At 43.4% G+C, this 23,707-nt stretch overlaps 4 protein-coding genes across 4 annotated transcripts in view; all 4 read left to right on the top strand.

The window, feature by feature from the left end:
- Positions 1-87: 87 nt before the first annotated feature.
- LOC109486083 (probable serine/threonine-protein kinase clkA) lies at positions 88-3,457 on the top strand. The gene is made up of 6 exons (XM_019789769.1): positions 88-171; positions 460-583; positions 971-1,345; positions 1,664-1,813; positions 2,084-2,171; positions 2,871-3,457. The coding sequence occupies exons 1-6, from the start codon at positions 88-90 to the stop codon at positions 3,409-3,411; spliced, it is 1,362 nt and encodes a 453-aa protein (XP_019645328.1). The 3' UTR covers positions 3,412-3,457.
- A 1,091-nt stretch (positions 3,458-4,548) lies between these two features.
- Positions 4,549-9,670, top strand: LOC109486082 (probable cyclin-dependent serine/threonine-protein kinase DDB_G0292550). Its single transcript, XM_019789768.1, has 8 exons — positions 4,549-4,599; positions 5,562-5,850; positions 6,030-6,176; positions 6,259-6,326; positions 6,698-6,987; positions 7,546-7,790; positions 8,352-8,795; positions 9,006-9,670. Exons 1-8 carry the CDS (start codon positions 4,549-4,551, stop codon positions 9,662-9,664), a joined length of 2,193 nt encoding a protein of 730 aa, XP_019645327.1. The 3' UTR covers positions 9,665-9,670.
- Positions 9,671-9,737: 67 nt separating this feature from the next.
- LOC109486143 (cell wall protein DAN4-like) lies at positions 9,738-11,072 on the top strand. Its single transcript, XM_019789848.1, has 2 exons — positions 9,738-9,847; positions 9,902-11,072. Exons 1-2 carry the CDS (start codon positions 9,801-9,803, stop codon positions 10,965-10,967), a joined length of 1,113 nt encoding a protein of 370 aa, XP_019645407.1. The 5' UTR covers positions 9,738-9,800; the 3' UTR covers positions 10,968-11,072.
- Positions 11,073-11,359: 287 nt separating this feature from the next.
- Positions 11,360-23,707, top strand: part of LOC109486081 — a 29,244-nt gene continuing 16,896 nt past the window's right edge. The window contains exons 1-16 of the mRNA XM_019789767.1: positions 11,360-13,852; positions 14,300-14,412; positions 14,800-14,989; positions 15,278-15,347; positions 15,663-15,709; positions 16,562-16,735; positions 17,111-17,263; positions 17,729-17,854; positions 18,656-18,802; positions 19,401-19,543; positions 20,167-20,349; positions 20,589-20,750; positions 21,156-21,503; positions 21,876-22,026; positions 22,531-22,628; positions 23,383-23,527. Coding sequence (XP_019645326.1) covers positions 11,455-13,852; positions 14,300-14,412; positions 14,800-14,989; positions 15,278-15,347; positions 15,663-15,709; positions 16,562-16,735; positions 17,111-17,263; positions 17,729-17,854; positions 18,656-18,802; positions 19,401-19,543; positions 20,167-20,349; positions 20,589-20,750; positions 21,156-21,503; positions 21,876-22,026; positions 22,531-22,628; positions 23,383-23,527 — 4,648 coding nt within the window. The 5' untranslated portion in view covers positions 11,360-11,454. The remainder of the gene's footprint in view (positions 13,853-14,299; positions 14,413-14,799; positions 14,990-15,277; positions 15,348-15,662; positions 15,710-16,561; positions 16,736-17,110; positions 17,264-17,728; positions 17,855-18,655; positions 18,803-19,400; positions 19,544-20,166; positions 20,350-20,588; positions 20,751-21,155; positions 21,504-21,875; positions 22,027-22,530; positions 22,629-23,382; positions 23,528-23,707) is intronic.

Below are 23,707 nucleotides of genomic sequence, written 5' to 3'. Positions count from 1 at the left end.
ACTAAACCGTCAACGGCTGGGATAACCACACAACCATCAACTACAGACTCTTACACGACGGAGCTTACAACAGAAGTGCCGACTACGATGCTGCCAACAACCGATGAGTCCACACAGCAAACCACAACCACGCCCCCTCCCGCCTCAACCTTGGCTACAACTTCCCCGTACGTATAATTTTGTTGACTTGTAAATCATTTACTACCTATACCTGTTTACCTACAACACTGGGGTATATGTCACGAACCATACGCCTTCTTGTGCACTCGAAGAACGTCTTTTACACTCCAGTAAATTGAATGCTCTTACTAGTATCTCTTGCGTTAAGTAGCTAGGCAGGTACAATGTCAACATTCTTAACACGACCTTCCAAATGGTATATTCTTAGGAAATAAAAAAATTATAAGGATGATGATAAGGTCTGAACAAGCTAAATCTGTTTCTTTCCTTTCCTTCCAGATTCCAGCCATCAACCGCAAAATCTACGATAGAAACTACAGTGTTTGCCACCACAGTGGTACCTTCTACAGAGAAAACAACACAACTAATGACAACGATGGAAACAACAGCCTCTCCAAGCACGGTAAGAACTACGCCCGTTCAAACCACTGTGACACCAACCACAGAAGTATCAACACAGCCTCTTACAACTGTAAAAACGACGCAGACTCCAACTACAGCAGAAACAACAATGTTTCTATCAACAATGTTTGAAACTACACCGGCAACATCCACAGTTCTAACTACAAAACCTTCCACTATGGTAACAACTCCAGCTTCTGAGTCAGCGGTTAGAACTACATCGATTCAAACCACTGTGATACCAACTACAGAAGAGTCTACACAGCCCCTAACTACCGTAAAAACTACCCAAACTACAACAATGACGGAAACTTCACAACCCATGACAACGGTGGTAAATACACAGGTTCCAACTGCAATAGGAGTTACAACTGAGAAAACTACACAGTCTCCAACGACAGCAGAGACTACACATCATGTAACGACCTCAAAATCTACACAAATGCCAACAACGACAGAAACTACACGATCAATGACGACAGTGAGGAATACACAGGCTCCAACTGCAATAGAAGTTACAACGGAGAAAACTACACAGTCTCCAACGACAACAGAAACAACACAACCTGCAACAACCGTAAAATCTACACAGGTTCAGACAACAGCAAAAACTACACAGGCTACAACTACGGTGGGAAGTACACAACCTCTCACGACAGTGGTAACTACAAAGGCTCAAACCACAACTACAGAACCTGTCACAACGGTGGGAACTACGAAGGCTCCAACCACAGCAGCGGAAACTACACAGCCTCCAACAGTGGTCGAAACTAGAGATACAACATTGGTTAGAACTACACCATCGTCATCGACAGCAAAAACCACGTCTTCCACAATGAAAACTACAGCCTCTACAACAACAATGACAACCACACATGCTCCAAGTACAGCAGCATCTACACTGCTTACAACAACAGTGGAAACTACACGGGCCCTAACCACAGCAAAAAGTACACAGCCTAAAACAACGGCAAAAACCACGGGGAGTACAACCACAAACAAAATTACTACGAAGAAAACTACACAATCTCCAACGACAGCAGAAACTACACACCTTGCAACAACGGTAAAATCTACACAGATTCAAACAACAGCAAAAACTACACAGGCTACAACAACGGAGAAAACTACACTGTCTCCCACGACAGCAGAAACTACACTGGCGGTATCAACCAAAACGAAGCCTTCGACAACTACACGCCATTCAACAACAATCCAACCTATCACAACGGTGGGAACTACAAAGGCTCCAACCACAGCAGCGGAAACTACACAGCCTCCAACAGTGGTCGAAACTAGAGATACAACATTGGTAAGAACTACACCATCGCCATCGACAGCAAAAACCACGCAGTCTCCATCCACAATGAAAACTACAGCCTCTACAACAACAATGACAACCACACAAACTCCAACCACAGCAGAAACAGAAACTACACTACTTACAACAACAGTGGAAACTACGCGGGCCCTAACTACAGCAGAAAGTACACAGCCTAAGACAACGGCAAGAACTACAGGGTCTACAACCACATTGCAACTTACAACGGAGAAAACTACACAATCTCCAACCACAACAGAAACTACACATCCTGTAACAACGGTAAAATCTACACAGATTCCGACAACGGTAAAATCTACACAGACTCCAACAACAACAGAAACTACACAACCCATAACAACGGTGGAAAATTCACAAGCCACGACCGCATTACAAATTACAACGGAGAAAACTACACAGTCTCCCACGACAGCAGGAACTACACACCTTGCAACAACGGTAAAATCTACACAGATTCAAACAACAGCAAAAACTACACAGGCTACCACAACGAAGAAGACTACACAGTCTCCCACGACAGCAGAAACTACACATCCTCTCACGACGATGGTAACTACAAAGGCTCCGACCACAACTACAGAACCTGTCACAACGGTGGGAACTACGAAGGCTTTAACCACAGCAGCAGAAACTACACAGCCTCCAACAGTGGTCGAAACTAGAGATACAACATTGGTTAGAACTACACCATCACCATCGACAGCAAAAACAACGCAGTCACCTTCCACAATGAAGACTACAGCATCTACAACAACAATGACAACCACACAAGCTCCAACCACAACAGAAACTACAGTACTTACAACAACGCTGGAAACTACACGGGCCCTAACCACAGCAGAAAGTACACAGCCTAAGACAACGGCAACAACTACAGGGTCTACAACCACATTGCAACTTACAACGGAGAAAACTACACAATCTCTAACCACAACAGAAACTACACATCCTGTAACAACGGTAAAATCTACACAGACTCCAACAACAACAGTAACTACACAACCCATAACAACGGTGGAAAATTCACAAGCCCCAACCGCATTACAAATTGCAACGGAGAAAACTACACAGTCTCCCACGACAGCAGAAACTACACACCTTGCAACAACGGTAAAATCTACACAGATTCAAACAACAGCAAAAACTACACAGGCTACAACAACGGAGAAAACTACACTGTCGCCCACGACAGCAGAAACTACACATCCTCTCACGACAGTGGTAACTACAAAGGCTCCAACCACAACTACAGAACCTATCACAACGGTGGGAACTACACAGGCTCCAACCACAGCAGCAGAAACTACACAGCCTCCAACAGTGGTCGAAACGAGAGATACAACATTGGTAAGAACTACACCATCACCATCGACAGCAAAAACCACGCAGTCTCCATCCACAATGAAAACTACAGCAGAAACTACACTGCTAACAACAACAGTGGAAACTACACGGGCCCTAACCACAGCAGAAAGTACACAGCCTAAAACAACGGCAAAAACTACCAGCCTCTACGACCACACAAGCTAAAACTACAGCAGAAACTACACTGCTTACAACAACAGTCGAAACTACACGGGCCCTAACCACAGCAGAAAGTACAACGGCCTCAAACAACGGCAAAAACAACGGAGAGCACAACCACAGTGGGAATTACAACGGATAAATCTACACAGTCACCAACGACAGCAGAAACTACACATCCTGTAACAACGGTAAAATCTACACAGATTCCGACAACGGTAAAATCTACACAGACTCCAACAACAACAGAAACTACACAACCCATAACAACGGTGGAAAAGTCACAAGCCCCAACCGCATTAGAAATTACAACGGAGAAAACCACACAGTCTCCCACGACAGCAGCAGAAACTACACACCTTGCAACAACGGTAAAATCTACACAGATTCAAACAACAGCGAAAACTACACAGGCTACAACAACGGAGAAAACTACACTGTCGCCCACGACAGCAGAAACTACACATCCTATCACAACGGTGGGAACTACACAGGCTCCAACCACAGCAGCAGAAACGACACAGCCTCCAACAGTGGTCGAAACTAGAGATACAACATTGGTAAGAACTACACCATCGCCATCGACAGCAAAAACCACGCAGTCTCCATCCACAATGAAAACTACAGCCTCTACAACAACAATGACAACCACACAAACTCCAACCACAGCAGAAACAGAAACTACACTACTTACAACAACAGTGGAAACTACGCGGGCCCTAACTACAGCAGAAAGTACACAGCCTAAGACAACGGCAAAAACTACAGCCTCTACGACCACACAAGCTCAAACTACAGCAGAAACTACACTGCTTACAACAACAGTGGAAACTACACGGGCCCTAACCACAGCAGAAAGTACACAGCCTAAAACAACGGCAAAAACAACGGCGAGCACAACCACAGTGGGAATTACAACGGAGAAATCTACACAGTCACCAACGACAGCAGAAACTACACATCCTGTAACCACGGCAAAATCTACTCAGACTCCAACAACGACAAAAACTACACAACCCATAACAACAGAGAGAACTACACAGCCTCCAACAACAGCAGAAACAACGCAGCCTATAACAACTACACAGGCTATCACAACGATGACAACTACACAGGCTCCAACCACGACGGAAACCCAGCCTATCACAACGGTAACAACTACTCAGATTCCAACAACGAGAGATACTACCCAGCCTTCTACATCAGTGAAAACTACACAGGCTCAAACTACAGTAAGAACAACCCAGCATATAACAACAGTGGGAACTACACAGTCTCAAACCACAGCAGCAGAAACTACACAGCCTCCAACAGTGGTAGAAACTAGAGACACAACATTGCTGAAAACTACGCCATCATCATCAACAGTGAAAACGACAGAGAAACCAACCACGATAAAAACTACAGCCTCTACAACAACATTGAAAACTACACAGGCTCCAACCACAACTCAAACTACAAAGCCTGAAACAACTGTGTCAACTACGATTACTCCAACCTTACCACAAACTACACAGCCTATAACAACATTGAAAACTACAAAGGCCGCAACCACAACGGAAACTACACAGCCTATAACAACGGTCAAAACTACGCAGCGTCCAACTACAACAGAACCTACACCGTCGACACTAGAAACCACAGAATCACTATCGACTACGCATCCAGTAACAACGGTAAGAACTACAGACACTTCAACCAAAGCAAAAACCACACAGCCATTGACAACATTAGAAACCACTGAAGGTCTATCAACTGTTGAACCTACGCACCCTCTGACAACGTTAAGCACTACAGAGACTTCAACCATAGCAGAAACTACACATCCTTTAATAACGACTAAAACGACGCAGCGTCCAACTACAACAGAAACTACACCATCATTGACAACAATAGAAACCACCGAAACTCTATCAACTGTTGAACCTACGCACCGTCTAACGACGATTCAGACTACAGAGACTTTAACCACAGCAGAAACTACACATTTTCTAACAACAGTTAAAACTACACAGCCTCCAGCTACAACCACACAACCTACTACAACTATGGGAACTACACAACCTCCGACCACATCAAAAACTACACAGCCTCCAACGGTTGTTGAAACCAGAGATACAACATTGGTAGGAACTACACCACCGCCATCGACAATGGAAACTACGCAGACACCTACCACGATGTACACTACAGCCTCGACAACAACAATAACATCTACACAGAAACCAACCACTACAGCTTTGACAACCGCAATGACATCTACACAGACTACAGCAGAGGCTACGACAACGATGGAAACTACACATATTCAAACTACAGCAAAAACTACACAGCCTTTTACAACAGTGGTTACAACTATGTCGTCCTCATCTACGGAGGGAAGTACGGTGTATTCAAGCACGGTAAGAAATACACCTCTTCCGATCGTTGAAGTTCTCTACACATTTGTGAAACCTAACATCCTTTAACCACAATATAAAGTACACTACAGTCATTCTCCAATCACAGTAGAAATCGTTAAAGAAATCATAAAGACTACGTCCACTTTAAACATTTGATAAATACGATCTATGTTGCATAGGTGCCACCCAAGGTGACAACCACCGTAGAAACTACACAGCCTACAACATCTCTAGAAACAACGCAGCTGAGTTCTACTGTTATTCCATCCACGGTGAGGACTACACAGCCAACGACCAACGTGGGAACTACACCGTCTACAAGCACGGTAAGACCTACACCGATTCCAACAGCTGTGAAACCCACACATGATCTAACAACAGTTAAAACTACGCCCCCGACTACAACAGAAACTACACCATCATTGGCAATAGACGACACCACAGAGTCACTATCAACTGTTGAACCCACGTATTCAGTAACAACAGTTAGCACTACAGAGACTTCAACCATGGCAGGAACTACACATCCTTTAACAACAACTAAAACAACGCAGCCTCCAACTACAACAGAAACTACACCATCATTGACAACAATAGAAACCACCGAAGCTCTATCAACTGTTGAACCTACACACCGTCTAACGACGATACACACTACAGAGACTTTAACCACAGCGGAAACTACACATCTTCTAACAACGGTTAAAACTACGCAGCCTCCAACCACAACAGAAGCTACACAGCCTTTAACAACGGGGAAAACTACACAACCTACTACAACATTGAAAACTACAAAGGCTCTTACCACATCAGAAACTACACAGCCCCCAACAGTTGTTGAAACTAGGGATACAACATTGGTAGAAACAACGCCATCGCCATCAACAATGAAAACTACACAGCCTACGTCTACAGTGAAAACTACACAGCCTACATCTACAGTAAAAACTACACAGCCTACATCTACGGTAGAAACTACACAGCCTACATCTACGGTAGAAACAACACAGCCTACATCTACAGTGAAAACTACACAGCCTACATCTACGGTCAAAACTACACAGCCTACATCTACAGTGACAACTTCACAGCCTACATCTACAGTAAAAACTACACAGCCTACATCTACAGTGAAAAGTACACAGCTTACATCTACATTGAAACCTACACAGCCTACATCTACAGTTAAAACTACAGACACCTTAACAACGGAAGTCACTACTGTAACACAGCCTCCAACTACCAAAGAAACTACACAGCCATTGACAACAGTAGAAACAACCAAGTTACTATCAACCGTTGAGGCTACGCACCCTCTAACAACGATCAGCACTACAGAGACTTCAACCATACCAGAAACGACGTTCGAAACTACACAGCCTCCAATTACAACAGAAACTACACATCCATTAACAACTGTAGAAACCACAAAGTCACTATCAACTGTTCAACCTACACATCCACTAACAACCGTTAGCACTACAGAGACGTCAACCATAGCGGAAACTACACATCCTCTAACAACAGCTAAAACTACACAGCCTCAAACCACAGCCAAAACTACACAGCCTTTAACGACGGGGAAAACTACACAGGTGCTAACCACAACTACTCAACCTAGTACAACGATGGGCACTACAAAGGCTCTTACCACATCAGAAACTACACAGCCCCCAACAGTTGTTGAAACCAGAGATACAACATTGGTAAAAACAACGCCATCGCCATCAACAATGAAAACTACACAGCCTACGTCTACAGTGAAAACTACACAGCCTACATCTACAGTCAAAACTACACAGCCTACATCTACAGTCAAAACTACACAGCCTACATCTACGGTAGAAACAACACAGCCTACATCTACAGCAAAAACTACACAACCTACATCTACAGTAGAAACTACACAGCCTACATCTACAGTCCAAACAACTCAGGAGGTGTCATCTGCAATGACAACTAGTCAACAACCCACCACGGTGGAAACCACTCCATATACGACGAAAACGACACATGTACCGTCATCAGTTAAGAGCACTATACCTTCAACCACAACAGAAACGACACAATCTACTACCATGGTTAGTACACAACTTCATTCTACTTTACAAACTACACAGGCCCCGTCCACAGTGAAGACTACACGAGTGCCCTCGACGGTTAGGAGTACACAGCCTTCAACAATATCACAAACTACATGGAGGCCATCCACTGTACGAACCACTGAGGTGCCATCCACGGTTGAATCGACCCAGCCTGAAACAACAGTAAGAAGTACGCAGTTGTCTTCAACACAATCAACAGTTAGAACTACGAAGCCTTCCACCACATGGAGAACAATTCTTGAAACGATGGCAACAACGCAGCCACTATCTACGGAGAAAACCACGCGGCATACATCCACCATGGAAACAACGCAACCTTCAACCACAATGAAAACTACAAAGTATACATCCACCATGGAAACAACGCAACCTTTAACCACAATGAAAACTACACAGTATACATCCACCATGGAAACAACGCAACCTTCAACCACAATGACCCCGTATACATCAACCATGGAAACTACGCAACCTCCAACCACAGTGAAAACTACTCAGGTGCCGTCAACAAAGCCTACAACAACTGTACAAAGTACGCTGCCTACAACAACTACACAGCACCCATCTACGGTGAAAACTACACAGCATCAATCTACGGTGGAAACTACACAGCATCAGTCCACGGTGGAAACTACACAGCACCCATCTACGGTGGAAACCACACAGCACCCGTCTACGTTAAAGACTACAAAGTATCAAACTACGTTCGGAACTACACAGCCTATATCTACGAAGAAAACTACTCTGTCTACATCTACGATGGAAACTACACAGCCTACATCTACAGTGGAAACTACACAGGAGCCATCTACGGCGAAAACTACACCGGGGCCATCTACGGTAAAGACTACAAACTCTCAAACTACGTTACAAAGTACACAGCCTTCAACAATATCACACACTACTGTACGAACTACTGAGGCGCCATCCACATTTGAATCGACCCAGCCTGTAACAACAGTAAGAAGTACGCAGTTGTCTTCAACGCTGGAAACAACACAATCAACAGTTAGAACTACGAAGCCTTCCACCACATGGAGAACAATTCTTGAAACGATGGCAACAACTCAGCCCCTATCTACGGAGAAAACCACGCAGCATACATCCACCATGGAAACAACGCAACCTTCAACCACAATGAAAACTACACAGTATACATCCACCATGGAAACAACGCAACTTTCAACCACAATGAAAACTACACAGTATACATCCACCATGGAAACAACGCAACCTTCAACCACAATGAAAACTACACCGTATACATCCACCATGGAAGCAACGCAACCTCCAACCACAGTAAAAACTACTCAGGTGCCGTCAACAAAGCCTACAACAACTGTACAAAGTACGCTGCCTACAACAACTACACAGCACCCATCTACGGTGAAAACTACACAGCATCAATCTACGGTGGAAACTACACAGCACCCGTCAACGGTAAAGACTACAAAGTATCAAACTACGTTCGGAACTACACAGCCTATATCTACGAAGAAAACTACTCTGTCTACATCTACGATGGAAACTACACAGCCTACATCTACAGTGAAAACTACACAGCCTACATCTACAGTGGAAACTACACAGGAGCCATCTACGGCGAAAACTACACAGGGGCCATCTACGGTAAAGACTACAAAGTCTCAATCTACGTTACAAAGTACACAGCCTTCAACAATATCACAAACTACTGTACGAACTACTAAGGCGCCATCCACAGTTGAATCGACACAGCCTGTAACAACAGTAAAGAGCACGCAGTTGTCTTCAACGATGGAAACAACACAGTCAACATTTAGAACTACAAATCCTTCCACCACATGGAGAACAATTCTTGAAACGATGGCAACAACGCAACCACTATCTACGGAGAAAACCACGCAGCATACATCCACGATGGAAACAACGCAACCTTCAACCACAATGAAAACTACACCGTATACATCCACCATGGAAACAACGCAACCTTCAACCACAATGAAAACTACACAGTATACATCCACCATCGAAACAACGCAACCTCCAACCACAGTAAAAACTACTCAGGTGCCGTCAACAAAGCCTACAACAACTGTAACAAGTACGCTGCCTACAACAACTACACAGCACCCATCTACGGTGAAAACTACACAACAACCGTCTACGGTAAAGACTACAAAGTCTCAAACTACGTTCCTAACTACACAGCCTATATCTACGAAGAAAACAACTCTGTCTACATCTACGATGGAAACTACACAGCCTACATCTACAGTGGAAACTACACAGCCTACATCTACAGTGGAAACTACACAGGAGCAATCTACAGTGAAAACTACACAGGAGCCATCTACGGCGAAAATTACACAGGAGCCATCTACGGTAAGACTACAAACTCGCAAACTACGTAAAAACTACACAGCCCACATCTACAGAGAAAAGTACACAATCTACATCCACGATGGAAACTACACAGCCAACAACCATATTGAAAACAACCCTACATCCAACTACACAGCTGTCTTCAACGATGAAAACTACACATGTACAGTCAACAGTGAAAACTACAAAGCCTCCAACCACATTGAAAACGGTTCAGGAACAATGGAAACAACGCAGCCTCAATCTACTGTAAAAAACTACACAACCTCCATCAACAGTGATAACCACACAGCCTACATTCACCATAAAAAACCTACGTCTGAATCTACGGTAGTAACAACACAACCTACAACTACGGAGAAAACTACACATCTGTCATCGACGGTAAAAACAACACAGTCTGCAACTACGGTCGAAACTACACAGCTGCCATCTACGGTCAAAACTACACAGCTGCCATCTACGGTAAAAACTACACAGCTGCCATCTACGGCAAAACAACGCAGTCTCCAACTACGATCGGAACTACACATCCGCCATCAACGATCAAAACTACAGAGATGCCATCTACAGTCAAAACTACATATCTGCCATCTACGATCAAAACCACCCAGGCGCCAACAACTACAGAGATGCCATCGACAGTGAAAAGTACAGAGCTGACATCTACAATCAAAACTACACAGCCGGCATCTACGCTAAAGACTACAGAGGCTGCATCTACGGTCAAAACTACAGAATTGCCATCTACAGTCCAAACAACACAGGCGCCAACGACGGTGATAACTACATCTACGGTCAAAACTACACAATCTTCGTCTACAGTCGGAACTACACAGGCGCCATCGACGGTCAAAACAACACATGCACCATCGACAGTCAAAACTACACTGCTGACATCTACAGTCAAATCTACAGAGCCTACATCTAGCGTAAAGACTACGGAGTCTGTATCTACGATCAAAACTACAGAGCTGCCATCTACGGTCAAAACTACAGAGCTGCCCTCTACGATCAAAACTACAGAGCTGCCATCTACGGTCAAAACTACAGAGCTGCCCTCTACGGTCAAACTACAGAGCTGCCATCTACGGTCAAAACTACAGAGCTGCCCTCTACGATCAAAACTACAGAGATGCCATCTACGGTCAAAACTACAGAGCTGCCATCTACGGTCAAAACTACAGAGCTGCCCTCTACGGTCAAAACTACAGAGCTGCCCTCTACGATCAAAACTACAGAGATGCCATCTACGGTCAAAACTACAGAGCTGCCCTCTACGGTCAAAACTACAGAGCTGCCATCTACGGTAAAAACTACAGAGCTGCCCTCTACGATCAAAACTACAAAGCTACCATCTACGGTAAAAACTACAGAGCTGCCCTCTACGATCAAAACTACAAAGCTACCATCTACGGTCAAAACTACACAGCCGGCATCTACAGTAAAGACTACAGAGGCTGCATCTACGGTAAAAACTACAGAGATACAATCTACGGTTAAAACTACAGAGCTGCCATCTACGGTCAAAACTACAGAATTGCCATCTACGGTTGAAACAACACAGGCACCAACGACGATGATAACTACATCTACGGTTAAGACTACACAGGCGCCAACTACGCTCAAAACTACACAGTCTACATCTACGGTCAAAACTACACAGGCGTCATCTACGGTAAAAACTACACAGGCGCCAACGACAGTGAAAACTACACAGTCGCCATCTACGGTCAAAACTACACTGCTGACATCTACCGTCGAAAGCACAGAGCCGACATCTACCATTGAGACTACGGTTAAGACTACACAGTCTACGTCTACGGTCAAAACAACACATGCACCGTCGACAGACAAAGCTACACAGCTGACATCTACGGTCAAAACTACAGAGACCCCATCGACTATCAAGACTACACAGTCGCCATCGACGGTCAAAACTACACATGTACCATCTACGATCAAAACTACACAGTCTACATCTACGTTGAAAACTACAGAGGCACCATCTACGCTCAAAACTACACATCTCGCATCTACGATCGAAACAACAGAGCTGCCCTCTACGGTCAAAACAACATATGCACCAACGACGGTCAAAACTACACAGCGGCCATCTACGATCCAAACTACACAGGCGCCATCGACGGTAAAAACTACACAGGCGCCATCGACGGTAAAAACTACACAGGCGCCATCGACGGTAAAAACTACACAGACGCCATCGACGGTGAAAACTACACAAACACAAACAACGGTCAAAACTACACAGGCCCAATCTACGGTCAAAACTACACAGCTTCCATCTACGATCGAAACAACACAGGCGCCAACGACTGTCAAAACTACACAGTCGCCATCTACGGTGAAAACTACACAGGCGCCAACGACTGTAAAAACTACACAGGCGCAAACAACGGTCAAAACTACAGAGCTTCCATCTACGGTCAAAACAACACATGCGCCAACGACGGTCAAAACTACACAGTCTACATCTACCGTCGAAACTACACAGCGGCCATCTACGATAAAAACTACACAGTCGCCAACGACTGTAAAAACTACACAGGCGCCAACGACTGTAAAAACTACACAGGCGCAAACAACTGTCAAAACTACACAGGCCCAATCTACGGTCAAAACTACACAGGCCCAATCTACGAGCACTACAGAGCTGCCATCTACGGTCAAAACAACACATGCGCCAACGACGATCAAAACTACACAGTCTACATCTACTGTCGAAACTACACAGCGGCCATCTACGGTACAAACAACACTGTCGCCATCAACGGTGAAAACTACAGAGCTGCCAACGACTGTAAAAACAACACAGTCGCCATCAACGGTCAAAACTACACAGGCGCCAACGACGCTTAAAACAACACAGTCGCCATCAACGGTCAAAACTACAGAGCAGCCAACGACGCTTAAAACAACACAGTCGCCATCAACTGTCAAAACTACAGAGCTGCCAACGACGCTTAAAACAACACAGTCGCCATCAACGGTCAAAACTACAGAGCAGCCAACGACGCTTAAAACAACACAGTCGCCATCAACGGTCAAAACTACAGAGCTGCCAACGACGCTTAAAACAACACAGTCGCCATCAACGGTCAAAACTACAGAGCTGCCAACGACGCTTAAAACAACACAGTCGCCATCAACTGTCAAAACTACACAGCTTACATCTACGCTCAAAACCACACAGCTGCCATCGACGGCCAAAACCACGGTTCAAATGCCTGTCATTACATCTGTTTTAACAACAACAAAGGACATCACATTCCTGACGACACTTTCATCTACAACGAAGGAACATACGACAACTCCTCCACAAGAAAATACAACCATTGCAGTGGCGTCGACACCAACACCAACTCTGTCATCGACACGACAAATTACAACAACGATGTCAACAGCTCCGCGACTTTGTAATTCAGGTTGTAGTCAATATGCAGACTTCCTGTCCAACGGCACATGTCTTTGCAGAGAAGGGTTTTCCGGAAACGGTTCCACCTGCGAACTTGGTAAGAATTCTACTATTATTATATGATAATATGATACATGTTTTTCTTATATTCCTTACATCAGGACGTGACTTAATTTTTTCTGGCAAGATGACTTTTGTTAGGTTCACACGTATTAGCGGAGAATTGTACTGAACTGAAGTTTAATTAAATCGACTTTAACGTTCCAGAAAGTTGCAGTTATATGAAGCGTTTTGTGTTCATATAAACAAATTATACGTTTAGCATTTTGGTATATCTTTAAGCTGGATCACGATTTGAACTACGCATAGGCAGTATGAGACATTGTGGGTGATATGTCAAAAGTTTTTTTTCCCGAGACAAATAAACAAAACACGCATGGACATGTATTAAGCATCTAGAAGGAACTGTTTAGAAGTTAGGGGCACTCAACATTGATCTTGCCAATGCGCAGTGCGAATCGTGAACCAGCTTATTGCTTTCTAGTTTCCAGCGGCTTCTCCCAGAGCATCACCTTCACCGGGCTGGCGTACAGAGCTGCTCTGGCGGACTGCTCGTCTGAAGATTACATTTCTACAAAGGCGCAAATAGAAAACACGGTGGGTGTTGATCTTTGTCATTGTTTTAGACGAATTTGGGAAACTTGGTCAATGAAGAACAAGAGTAGCAGAAGTAACTATTTTTTTTTATTTTTTATTCCAACATTTAAGGACTAGACATGGTGATAGCACACTCAAGTTATATCAACTAATTTTATGCCGCCACCAACGCAGAGGACGATTACAGGACAAGATAATACTCATTTTCACCTGGGTTAAGCTAGGAAAGTCGTGTAAAGTGCCTTTTCCAAGGGCACAAGATCGGTGGCATGTCAGGACTCGAACCCGGGACCTCTTGGTTCCAAGTCGAGCACGCTGCCTCTACGCCACACGACCCCACAAGAAATAAATTTATACACATTATAACCTGTCTTTTTTGTTCTTTAGATCACTGAAATCTACTCCGAAAGTACCGTCGCTGATCACATCTACTCGATCACGATAAACTCCTTCCGGAGCGGTAGCCTTGTCGTAGACGCCACCATCCTAACTGACGCAGCGGCTAACCTGACCTACGGCGTCCTGGAGCGAGCCTTTCTGGAGTCTCTTGAGATCAACCTGGATGTCACCACCACAGGTGCTAATTACTACCCTCTCATTGGTCAAACCACTAATTGGCAAGCATTCATTGGTTGGTTGGTTGAACTGCTAATTGTGATGGACTGGACAGGTCTATGGCAGAAGCATACATGTAGTTTGTGTAAACAAAACTTACGTTCGATCAATATATGACGACAAAATGTCGAAATAACACATTTTTAAAATCATTCAAAATTGCCAGTGTGTCTAGGAGATAACCCATCTATCCCATAAAAATTTTACAATAAAACATCATGGGATAATCTGAGGACTCGTGTATTTACAGAGCTTTGCTACAGAGGTTACTGCCTGAATGGCGGTGAATGTTCAGTCGTCAACAAGTCAAGGACCTGCACGTAAGTAATGTCCTTGTGAAAAAGCACATCTTCCTTTCCCCTAATTTCGATTTTATTATTCAAAAACTACAGCTTTGATCACTCAGTGAACAGTGTTTTCCGTTTTCCGAGTTCTTAAAAATGCCAAGAGGGGACAATAAATATCGTTAGATATATTAGCAATATCTTTACAAAAATATCTAAATGAGAAAAAATCGCTAGTAGATGCACAGCACTTATAAGAACACTAAAAGAAATAGTCTTGATTATATTTACACTTCAATTTCTTACTTTCATGATGTATTATATTATACCTAATACATTTTTCTACTCCAGATGTCCTTCATCCCACACGGGTGACCGGTGCGAAACTGTTATCGTAGGTAAGTCACAACCGTCACATGTCCATCCATATTTAACGTTTTATCTCAACGGGAAATCTATTATACCATGCCGGTTGTCCCTTGCTGGCTTCAAGGTTTGTAGAACACCCGTAAAGCGTCATTAACTTGCAATGTAACGTTAGAGGGAAATCGTAGCAATCCCGCGAAGCTGGGTGTCAAATTCCGCCAGGCGATGTCCTTGGTGCTGAAATAGGGATCTGTTACAACCTACTGCAATGGACCTATACCTTTATTACGTCACAGTTTGTTTACCTGTTCTAAAGAATATTCTAGAACGGTCAGTTAAAGAATGAAGATCATTTCAAAGTTTTCAAAGTAAGGTATGTCTGATTTTTGCTGCGTCTAGTTGTGTTGACACAGCATTACATGCCGCATGGGTGATTTAGTTGTGACATTAGACGAAAGTAGTACTGTATTAAAAGCCTTATATTACGGCTAACGCTACACAAACACACACCGCGCTACGCACCCCTGTACAATATTAACGACGATTGACCGGCATTCATTGCGGTAAACAAACTGTGACGTAATAATGGTAAAGGTCCATTCCCAACAAAATGGCAACATTAGAACCAAATTTTCAACTTATCAATAGATCTAGCACAAGTATATGACAAAAAATGAGCAAGGCACATGATTAGATAAGAATAGGATCATAAGTGGCAGGAAGTATATGGCGACCCCCGTCTCGGTTGAAGGATGACTGTAAGGACTTGATGTGACCTCAGTCACTCCTGCAAAAATGTTCTCTCCAGAGTGTTGGGAAAAGGGTATATTTGAACAAGTAGTTTATCTATTTATTAATTCATCCTATGTCCTCCTTGATGTCAGACGGCGAGTTTGGCCAGTGGAGTGGTTGGAGCCACTGCCTGTCCACGTGTGGAGAAGGATCACGCATGCGTACTCGAGAGTGTGACAGCCCGCCTCCAAGCGCCGGTGGACGGTACTGCAGTGGAGTGTCGGTGGAATTCCAACCCTGTGACCTGCCACCTTGTACAGATGGACGTATGTACTATCTTTTAAATTAAGTCAGTATACGTAATAAGATGAGGTCAAATCAACAAATGTTTTCATGATTTTGAGGAAGCCTTGGTACCTGTATAGTCTAGACAGATACAGTGCACTCCTCCCCTGTGTGTATAGTGAACGAGCCCCGGAGTCACAGAAAATATGGCATCCGGGGCAGAGAGGTCTTCCCAAGGGTTTCCAGGAATGTGTGTCTGCAAACAGAGCTGGAAAACATATCTGTGGACATTCCACGTCCGTGGACAAAATACCTGTACAATTCCTAGAATTCTTGCAAATTGCACACAATACTGTACCATTAGGCTCCTCCCTGAGACGTTGCCAAAAACCTTCTCTTGTCCGTTGTTGCTGCAGACATTGACTGGTGCGATCCTGAAGACGACCGGTGCAGCCAGTCCACGGGGGCCGGAAACTGTTTTCTAGACTTCCCGGACTACGACTGTTACTGTAACCATGGTTACGAGATGATCCACAGTAACAATGGCACCACGTTCGTCAGATGCCAAGGTAGGACGTGACATTCTTCCGCCATGTTTGTGGATTTTTAAATCTGAAGAATAGATTGATGACTTATGGTTCTCATAATTGTATGCTGTTTAACTTTAAGGCGATTTCAGAGCAAAACTGGAAATATTCTGAATAAGGCAATCTTTATGATATTGACACATACTACCCCACATCAACATTTAAAATTGCAGAAACATGGCGCAAGTTGAGTCTTTTATTTTATGGGTAGTGCCCTAAAAATCAGCCCAGGGCCCTTCTATTAACCATTTTCCGTCAGAATTTTGGGTATATTTGTTCCAATAGGGTCAAAATACATTGGGACAGTGTGGTTTTAACTCTGTATGTAGATAAATGACTAGAATATTGACTTTGAAAAAGTGGGTTTCCAAGCCCTTAAACTGCATTGAATGCCTTTATAGGCCTAGACATAGAGCTAAACCATTTTGGTACTATTTCTCTTCATAGACATAGATGAATGTGCGGAAGGAATGAACGACTGTCACCCCACACTGGCGACATGCACCAACACACTGGGTAACTTCACCTGCCAGTGCAGGCCTGGGTATGAAGGAGACGGGATTACATGTGAAGGTTAGTAATAGATAAATAAAGTTTATTGCAAATTCCTGCCGGCACTAAGGCTAATTGCAAATATCGTGTGTGGGGTCGTGTGGCGTAACGACAGAGAGTTCGGCTCGGAATCGAGAGGTCCAGGGTTCGAGTCTTGACATGCCACCGATCTTGTGCCCTTGGGAAAGGCACTTAAGCTTTACACGACTTTCCTCACTTCGCCCAGGTGAAAATGTGTATTGTATAAATGTCTCCTGTGTTGGTGACGACATTAATATAAGTTGAAAAAAACCTGAGTGTACCGTCACTATGCCGTGTGATTACATGTTGGAATAAAAAATAATAATAACATGGTTAAAACGTTAAAAGAATAGTGAAGCAGGGTATAAAATACTAGTAACTATAAAAGTGGATAATCTACATGGTAAAAGATAATTGTCTGGAACTATATCTGAAGGGATTGTCTTCTCGTAGTACTTCCAGAATAAACTCACTACTTACGGAAGTATTGTTTTGGGTGGCTGAGCAGCGGGTCTGTACTGTGTAACTGTTAGTCTGGACAGGCAGCACGTGGGTTGGGGCAACATTGTAAGGCATAATCACAGGCACTCAAAAGGGAATGGATTGAGCGTGAAGACCAGTGTCTCTGAATGAATACTAAAAGATAGATCTCAGTACAAAATGCAGTTCGATAGTTTTCAATGTTGGGCGATGTCCAAATGTCCCAATATACACTGTATACACAAACAGATTTTATTTCTTGTTTATTCTTTTTTATTCTGAGTACTCTGAGTGCCTTTTCTTTGTTTCTTTTTTTTTAAGATATTGACGAATGTCGGGCACTGTCAGACACCAACTGTGATGTGCATGCGTCCTGTGAGAATCAAGATGGCGGCTACACCTGCACCTGTAACCTTGGATACAGCAGTACGGCTGCGCAGGGAACCGGGTTTGTGGGAGAGTGCAAAGGTCAGATATTACACAAGAAGATATCCAAAATTAAGATTTAAGTTTATGACAGAAATACACTGTTTAGTGATGTGTTGTGAGTCATTAAATGTGTTTTTCAAATCAAAATGAAGTATTCTTCGATGATCCTACCTTCAACAATACAGTACACATAGACAATACAGTAGACATAATTTAATTGACGCAAGGAGGTTAAATACAAGTATTTAACCTCCTTGATTGACGTAACATCTAACGTGGATAAATGTAATGTGGACATGTTACAGTTTGGTGTCAGGTGCCATAAGCACTTAAAGGGGATTCGGTAAATAAAAGATAAGAAGAAAGGAAAAATTACTTGGGCCCTTGGTCCCCTGTTGGGCATAGACCACCGATGACCGTTCTCCTGCCAACTTTAGGTATTACTATTTGTTGGTTATTCAGTTATAATGTATGATGATTATGCCCTAGGTAAGTATGATAATAGCTAAAATATTAAACACTCAAATCAAATTATTGGCATTGACGAAATTTAATCCAACTTTTCATGCAATGTAACGAAAGAACAATCAGAAACAAAGATATTTGAAATAAAAACATCTTTCTTTCACACCTGTAGAGGACCGTCTGTTCCCTTTCGGCGAGGCCATGAACGACACTTTGCTGACGGTCCTGCCGGAAGACGCGGGCGAGTCCATCTCTCCTCCCATCAACATACCATATGGACTGCCTGTTCCGGGGGGACTCTGCAATGACATATGCGTAAGTCTCTAAGTTTCTAGTATGTGTCAATCAATGTGTCAATCAATTTGGCATCTCTTTAGTAAGTCTCTGTTTTTTGCTCAGTTTCCTCCTCTTCTTCTCCAAACAAATAAGGTCAATGACCTGAACCAGACGTCTATCCCCATGGTAACCAATGTTGGGTTACAACATGTTGCAAGTTTATAGCAGGAGTGATTTAGATTCCACTCACCATATATATGAGTATGTGTGAATATGTGTGAACAGAGCAGACCATATGCAAAGGTAAACATTATCCACTTGCTTTGCAAATGTTACCTTATTCTAGTTCTGCTACTTTTCTTATGGTTGTTGATATGAACTTGGTTCGGGTTATTAAGCCGAAATTATGGTTATCATATAGTGATCATAGAACGTCATGAGTCAGAGGTTTTCAACAACAAACCGATGCTATAAGACCGCCCACTTCCGTTAAAACGTAGAATTGAAAAATATGAAAAAATGCCAATATTTGTTGGATACGCTTTACCATGATTGGTCTAACCACTAATTGCCATACCACCATTGGTTGAACTTCCAATTGTGATTAAGACATTCAGGATCGGTTTTTAGGAGCTAACCAATCAAATGACTCTATATTCCAGGTCACGGAAAATGGCATCGTGATCGCAACTAACGGAAAGGACCACTTTAACATCCCGAGCCTGCGCAACCCCGGGCGGCTGGGAAATGTTCTGAGTCACAACAACACCGACATCTGCGCCATCTTTGCAGCGTTCTGGGCAAATAACCGCTTCCAACAGCTCTTAGCACGAATGAATCCAAAGGTAACCTACTAATGAATCCAAAGGTGCATTATATACTAAAGCCTAGTATGAATTGGACTATAGAGTAGTCTTTTTGATAATCATTGTCATAACTTGAGTGTCTCGTGTCTGTGTGGAATGTGTGGCACGTGGACCAGATGTGAGGAATGCGAGTTACCCGAATCGCGGTTCGGGTGGTTTCATATGAACAAGGCCTAAGTCGCAACTTTATTGATACGACTGGTTTCAATCGGTTGCAGGTGTGGTACCAGGCCTACACCAGTGACGACCGCGGCCTAATGACACTAGTTGACAACGCCGTCCGAAACGACGACCCGACGGCTGCCAACTTCACCGCGTCCTTCGTCTTCATCGCCACGTGGCAACGGATGGTCCCACCCTGGCTCTCGGATGGATCTGAGGTATAGAGCATATTGTTCAGCTGCTAGTTTTGTAAAATCATTGATCCACCTACCGGTAGTATGTTTATACATAGGAATGCAACGCCAAACCCAATCAAAGGTATTATGAACCTGCATTGTTTTCTTGCGGTGAGTGAAGTTACTTGACCGTCGACAAGTACATTTTTCACTTGCAAACGCTTCAGGGATTTCTCTGCTACCTCAAAATAATATGACCTGCGCTACTTCTTATCGCCACTAGGTGGCACTGTGAGAACGTGGTCCCACATGTGGGTACACTTGTATCCCCCTCATCTCGTTTCTTGTCTGAAATAGATTTTTTATCAGCTCCACTTTTATTAACTTTATTATCCTACAACCCATTAACCTGATGAAAGGAAACAAATTGTTATGCTTTGTTTTTAGGAAAACACGTTCCAGGCAGTTGTAGCCACGGACTACATACGCACCTACACCATGTACCGCTACAAAGACAGCCACATGACCTGGGTTCCAGTCTACCCTGTGGACGTCTACTACCTTGCCGGCTACCCCGCCATCATTGGGTATCTGGTGCGAACAGACAGCAACACTTACTTCATAGAAGACAGGAACTCTGGCTGGTGGAGTCGTAATGACGGAGACGTGAACGCGTATCGTGTGGACCAGAAGATCTGTGAGAGTACGGGAAAGAAGGGGCAGATTTTTCATCGGGTGGATCAAAACGGAGAGGATTACGTCAACGCCAAACTGGCTTGCGACGACTGGTTTAAGGTAGGAGTCTCCACTTCGAAGTCTAGGCTTTCTAGTAGATATTTCTTTTATACATATTACTGTACATATCATTGACAAGTTTGCTGTTTATGTTACATTGCATACACAGTCCATACGTACATATACATTGACTCCATCAAACACAAACACCCACAAGCGCACACACTTACACACACACACACACACACACCAACACGCACAAACACAAACACAAACACACACACACATACAACACACACACACACACACACACACAAACGATACGGTCAAACAAACACACACACACAAAGACAAAACAACCATCCACTCTTCGAATGTTTACTGTGTGTTGAGTTACGATTGACACAACCTGTCGTTTCACTTTAACCACAGGATGAGCCTGACGTGGAAGACTACGCGCCTGACGTAGTCGGCACGTGCCCGATGTACTACGCCCAGGCCATCGCAGAGACCGGCCGCTGGCTGCTCACATCTCAGAACCGGCAGGGGGCGTGCTTCACCAGGCCCTTCAGTCTCACCACAGGTTTGTTTTAGGACCCATTGCATAAGCTTGTTTTTTGTGGAATACATGGACAATTAACATGTAAGAAACATTCTTAGGCCACACCAGTTTGATTTGTTGGTTCTCGTTTTTTTTCAGGAAAAATATAAAGCAACAAAATTAAAAAAACAGAGCATTCTATAATAGTCCCAAATACTATGATAGGAGCCTTGAAGTCCGTCTACCAGGCTCGTTTGTAATTTAAACGATGAATTTTAAACTTATATTCAAACCACTGCATTGATTGACATGGAAAAACTTGTAATATCTCTGAAGACGTCCTTCAACTGTTGGGGGCAAAATATGGGCATTTTGGAGTTGATTCAGAGGCTGATTATTTTTGCAAATCAGAAAAAAATGAAGCGGGCCATTCTGTGAATCAACTAATTAAATTGGTGTGGTCTCATTGAAATAAGTTGTTGTTTTTTCATCCTCCTCAACTGAGGATTGATTTATTTGTATTTCTATGCCTATATTTCTACGCAGGAGGTAACTACGAGTGTTGTTACGACGCCATGGGCGCTCTGATCAACTCTCCCAGCAGGTTCAACTCCGGGGCTGGGTGCTTACATCGGTACGAAAAGGTAGGTTTAACCTCTTGGTTATGAGTTATCTCTAATTTTATGTTTTATGTTTTTTAGAAACATCCTTTCAGATATTTCTGATCCAGCGATGGTCAAAGTTGTCAAATATTGCACGCTATACTCATTTTATCAGCACCTGTGATGTGACTATTAAAGCACGCATATCATACATCGTTGAAATGGAGTTCAAAAATGTCTTGTGTGCCATTGGCCGGCCTTACTTTTTTTGTGCATCAACAGCTCCAGTGAACAACTGCAATACTCTTAAACCCTTGTTTGGGTAGACCTCCCTAGAAAAAGATAGGAGAATATTCTTGCCTGTCTATAGTGCTCAAATTATTTGTTCAGATGGATGATTTGTATTGTTTCATTAGTTCTTCGAATTGTTTCTGTTTATTTCCTGTTATTTTTCTCTTCTTTGTTTAGATTTTGTTTCGTTCAGTATCAATGGTAACTTTTAATCTTATAGTGTTGGGAAGAGCAATGTATAAACCTCCAGGTTTCTGGCCCTCCCATGCATGTCAAGTTATCTTCAATTGTGATTTTTCATTTTATCTTGTGAGTGCAAATAAACAAACAAAAAACAATTTTTTAGTGACTGGAGTAAAGAAATAAAATATGTGAAGTCCATTTCCCAGGGGCACTAACGACGGGCCTGCTAGGGTTTTGACCCTAGAACCTTTAGAATGCAGACTTAGATGCTAGGGCAACAAACCTAATCATAAGACCACCTTGCCGCCTTTCACATTGACAGGACATGAGCATAAACAGTAACTATTACCGGAGCGACTACCTCCCGAGGATCTGGTGCTGTAAGATGGCAGACGACAGCTCCTGTATCAAGTTCAAAAAGAAGAGACCAGTGGCGTCATCTGAACACTACACAAGGTCGCGTCTCGGTAAGTCATGGAGCGATGTTATTGTATGATCAGAATGGAGTCATCTAGCCATAGTTTTTGTATTTTAAATGAACACCTCACACACACAGGCAAACCTGTCCGTGGTGCTGAACACCTCCCACACACAGGCAAACCTGTCCTTGGTGCTGAACACCTCCCACACACAGGCAAACCTGTCCT

The sequence above is a fragment of the Branchiostoma belcheri genome, unplaced genomic scaffold (genome assembly GCF_001625305.1).
Source record: "Branchiostoma belcheri isolate BF01 breed outbred unplaced genomic scaffold, Haploidv18h27 scaffold8, whole genome shotgun sequence".
Lineage (NCBI taxonomy): Eukaryota > Metazoa > Chordata > Leptocardii > Amphioxiformes > Branchiostomatidae > Branchiostoma > Branchiostoma belcheri.
This window is presented reverse-complemented; position numbering and strand designations above follow the sequence as displayed.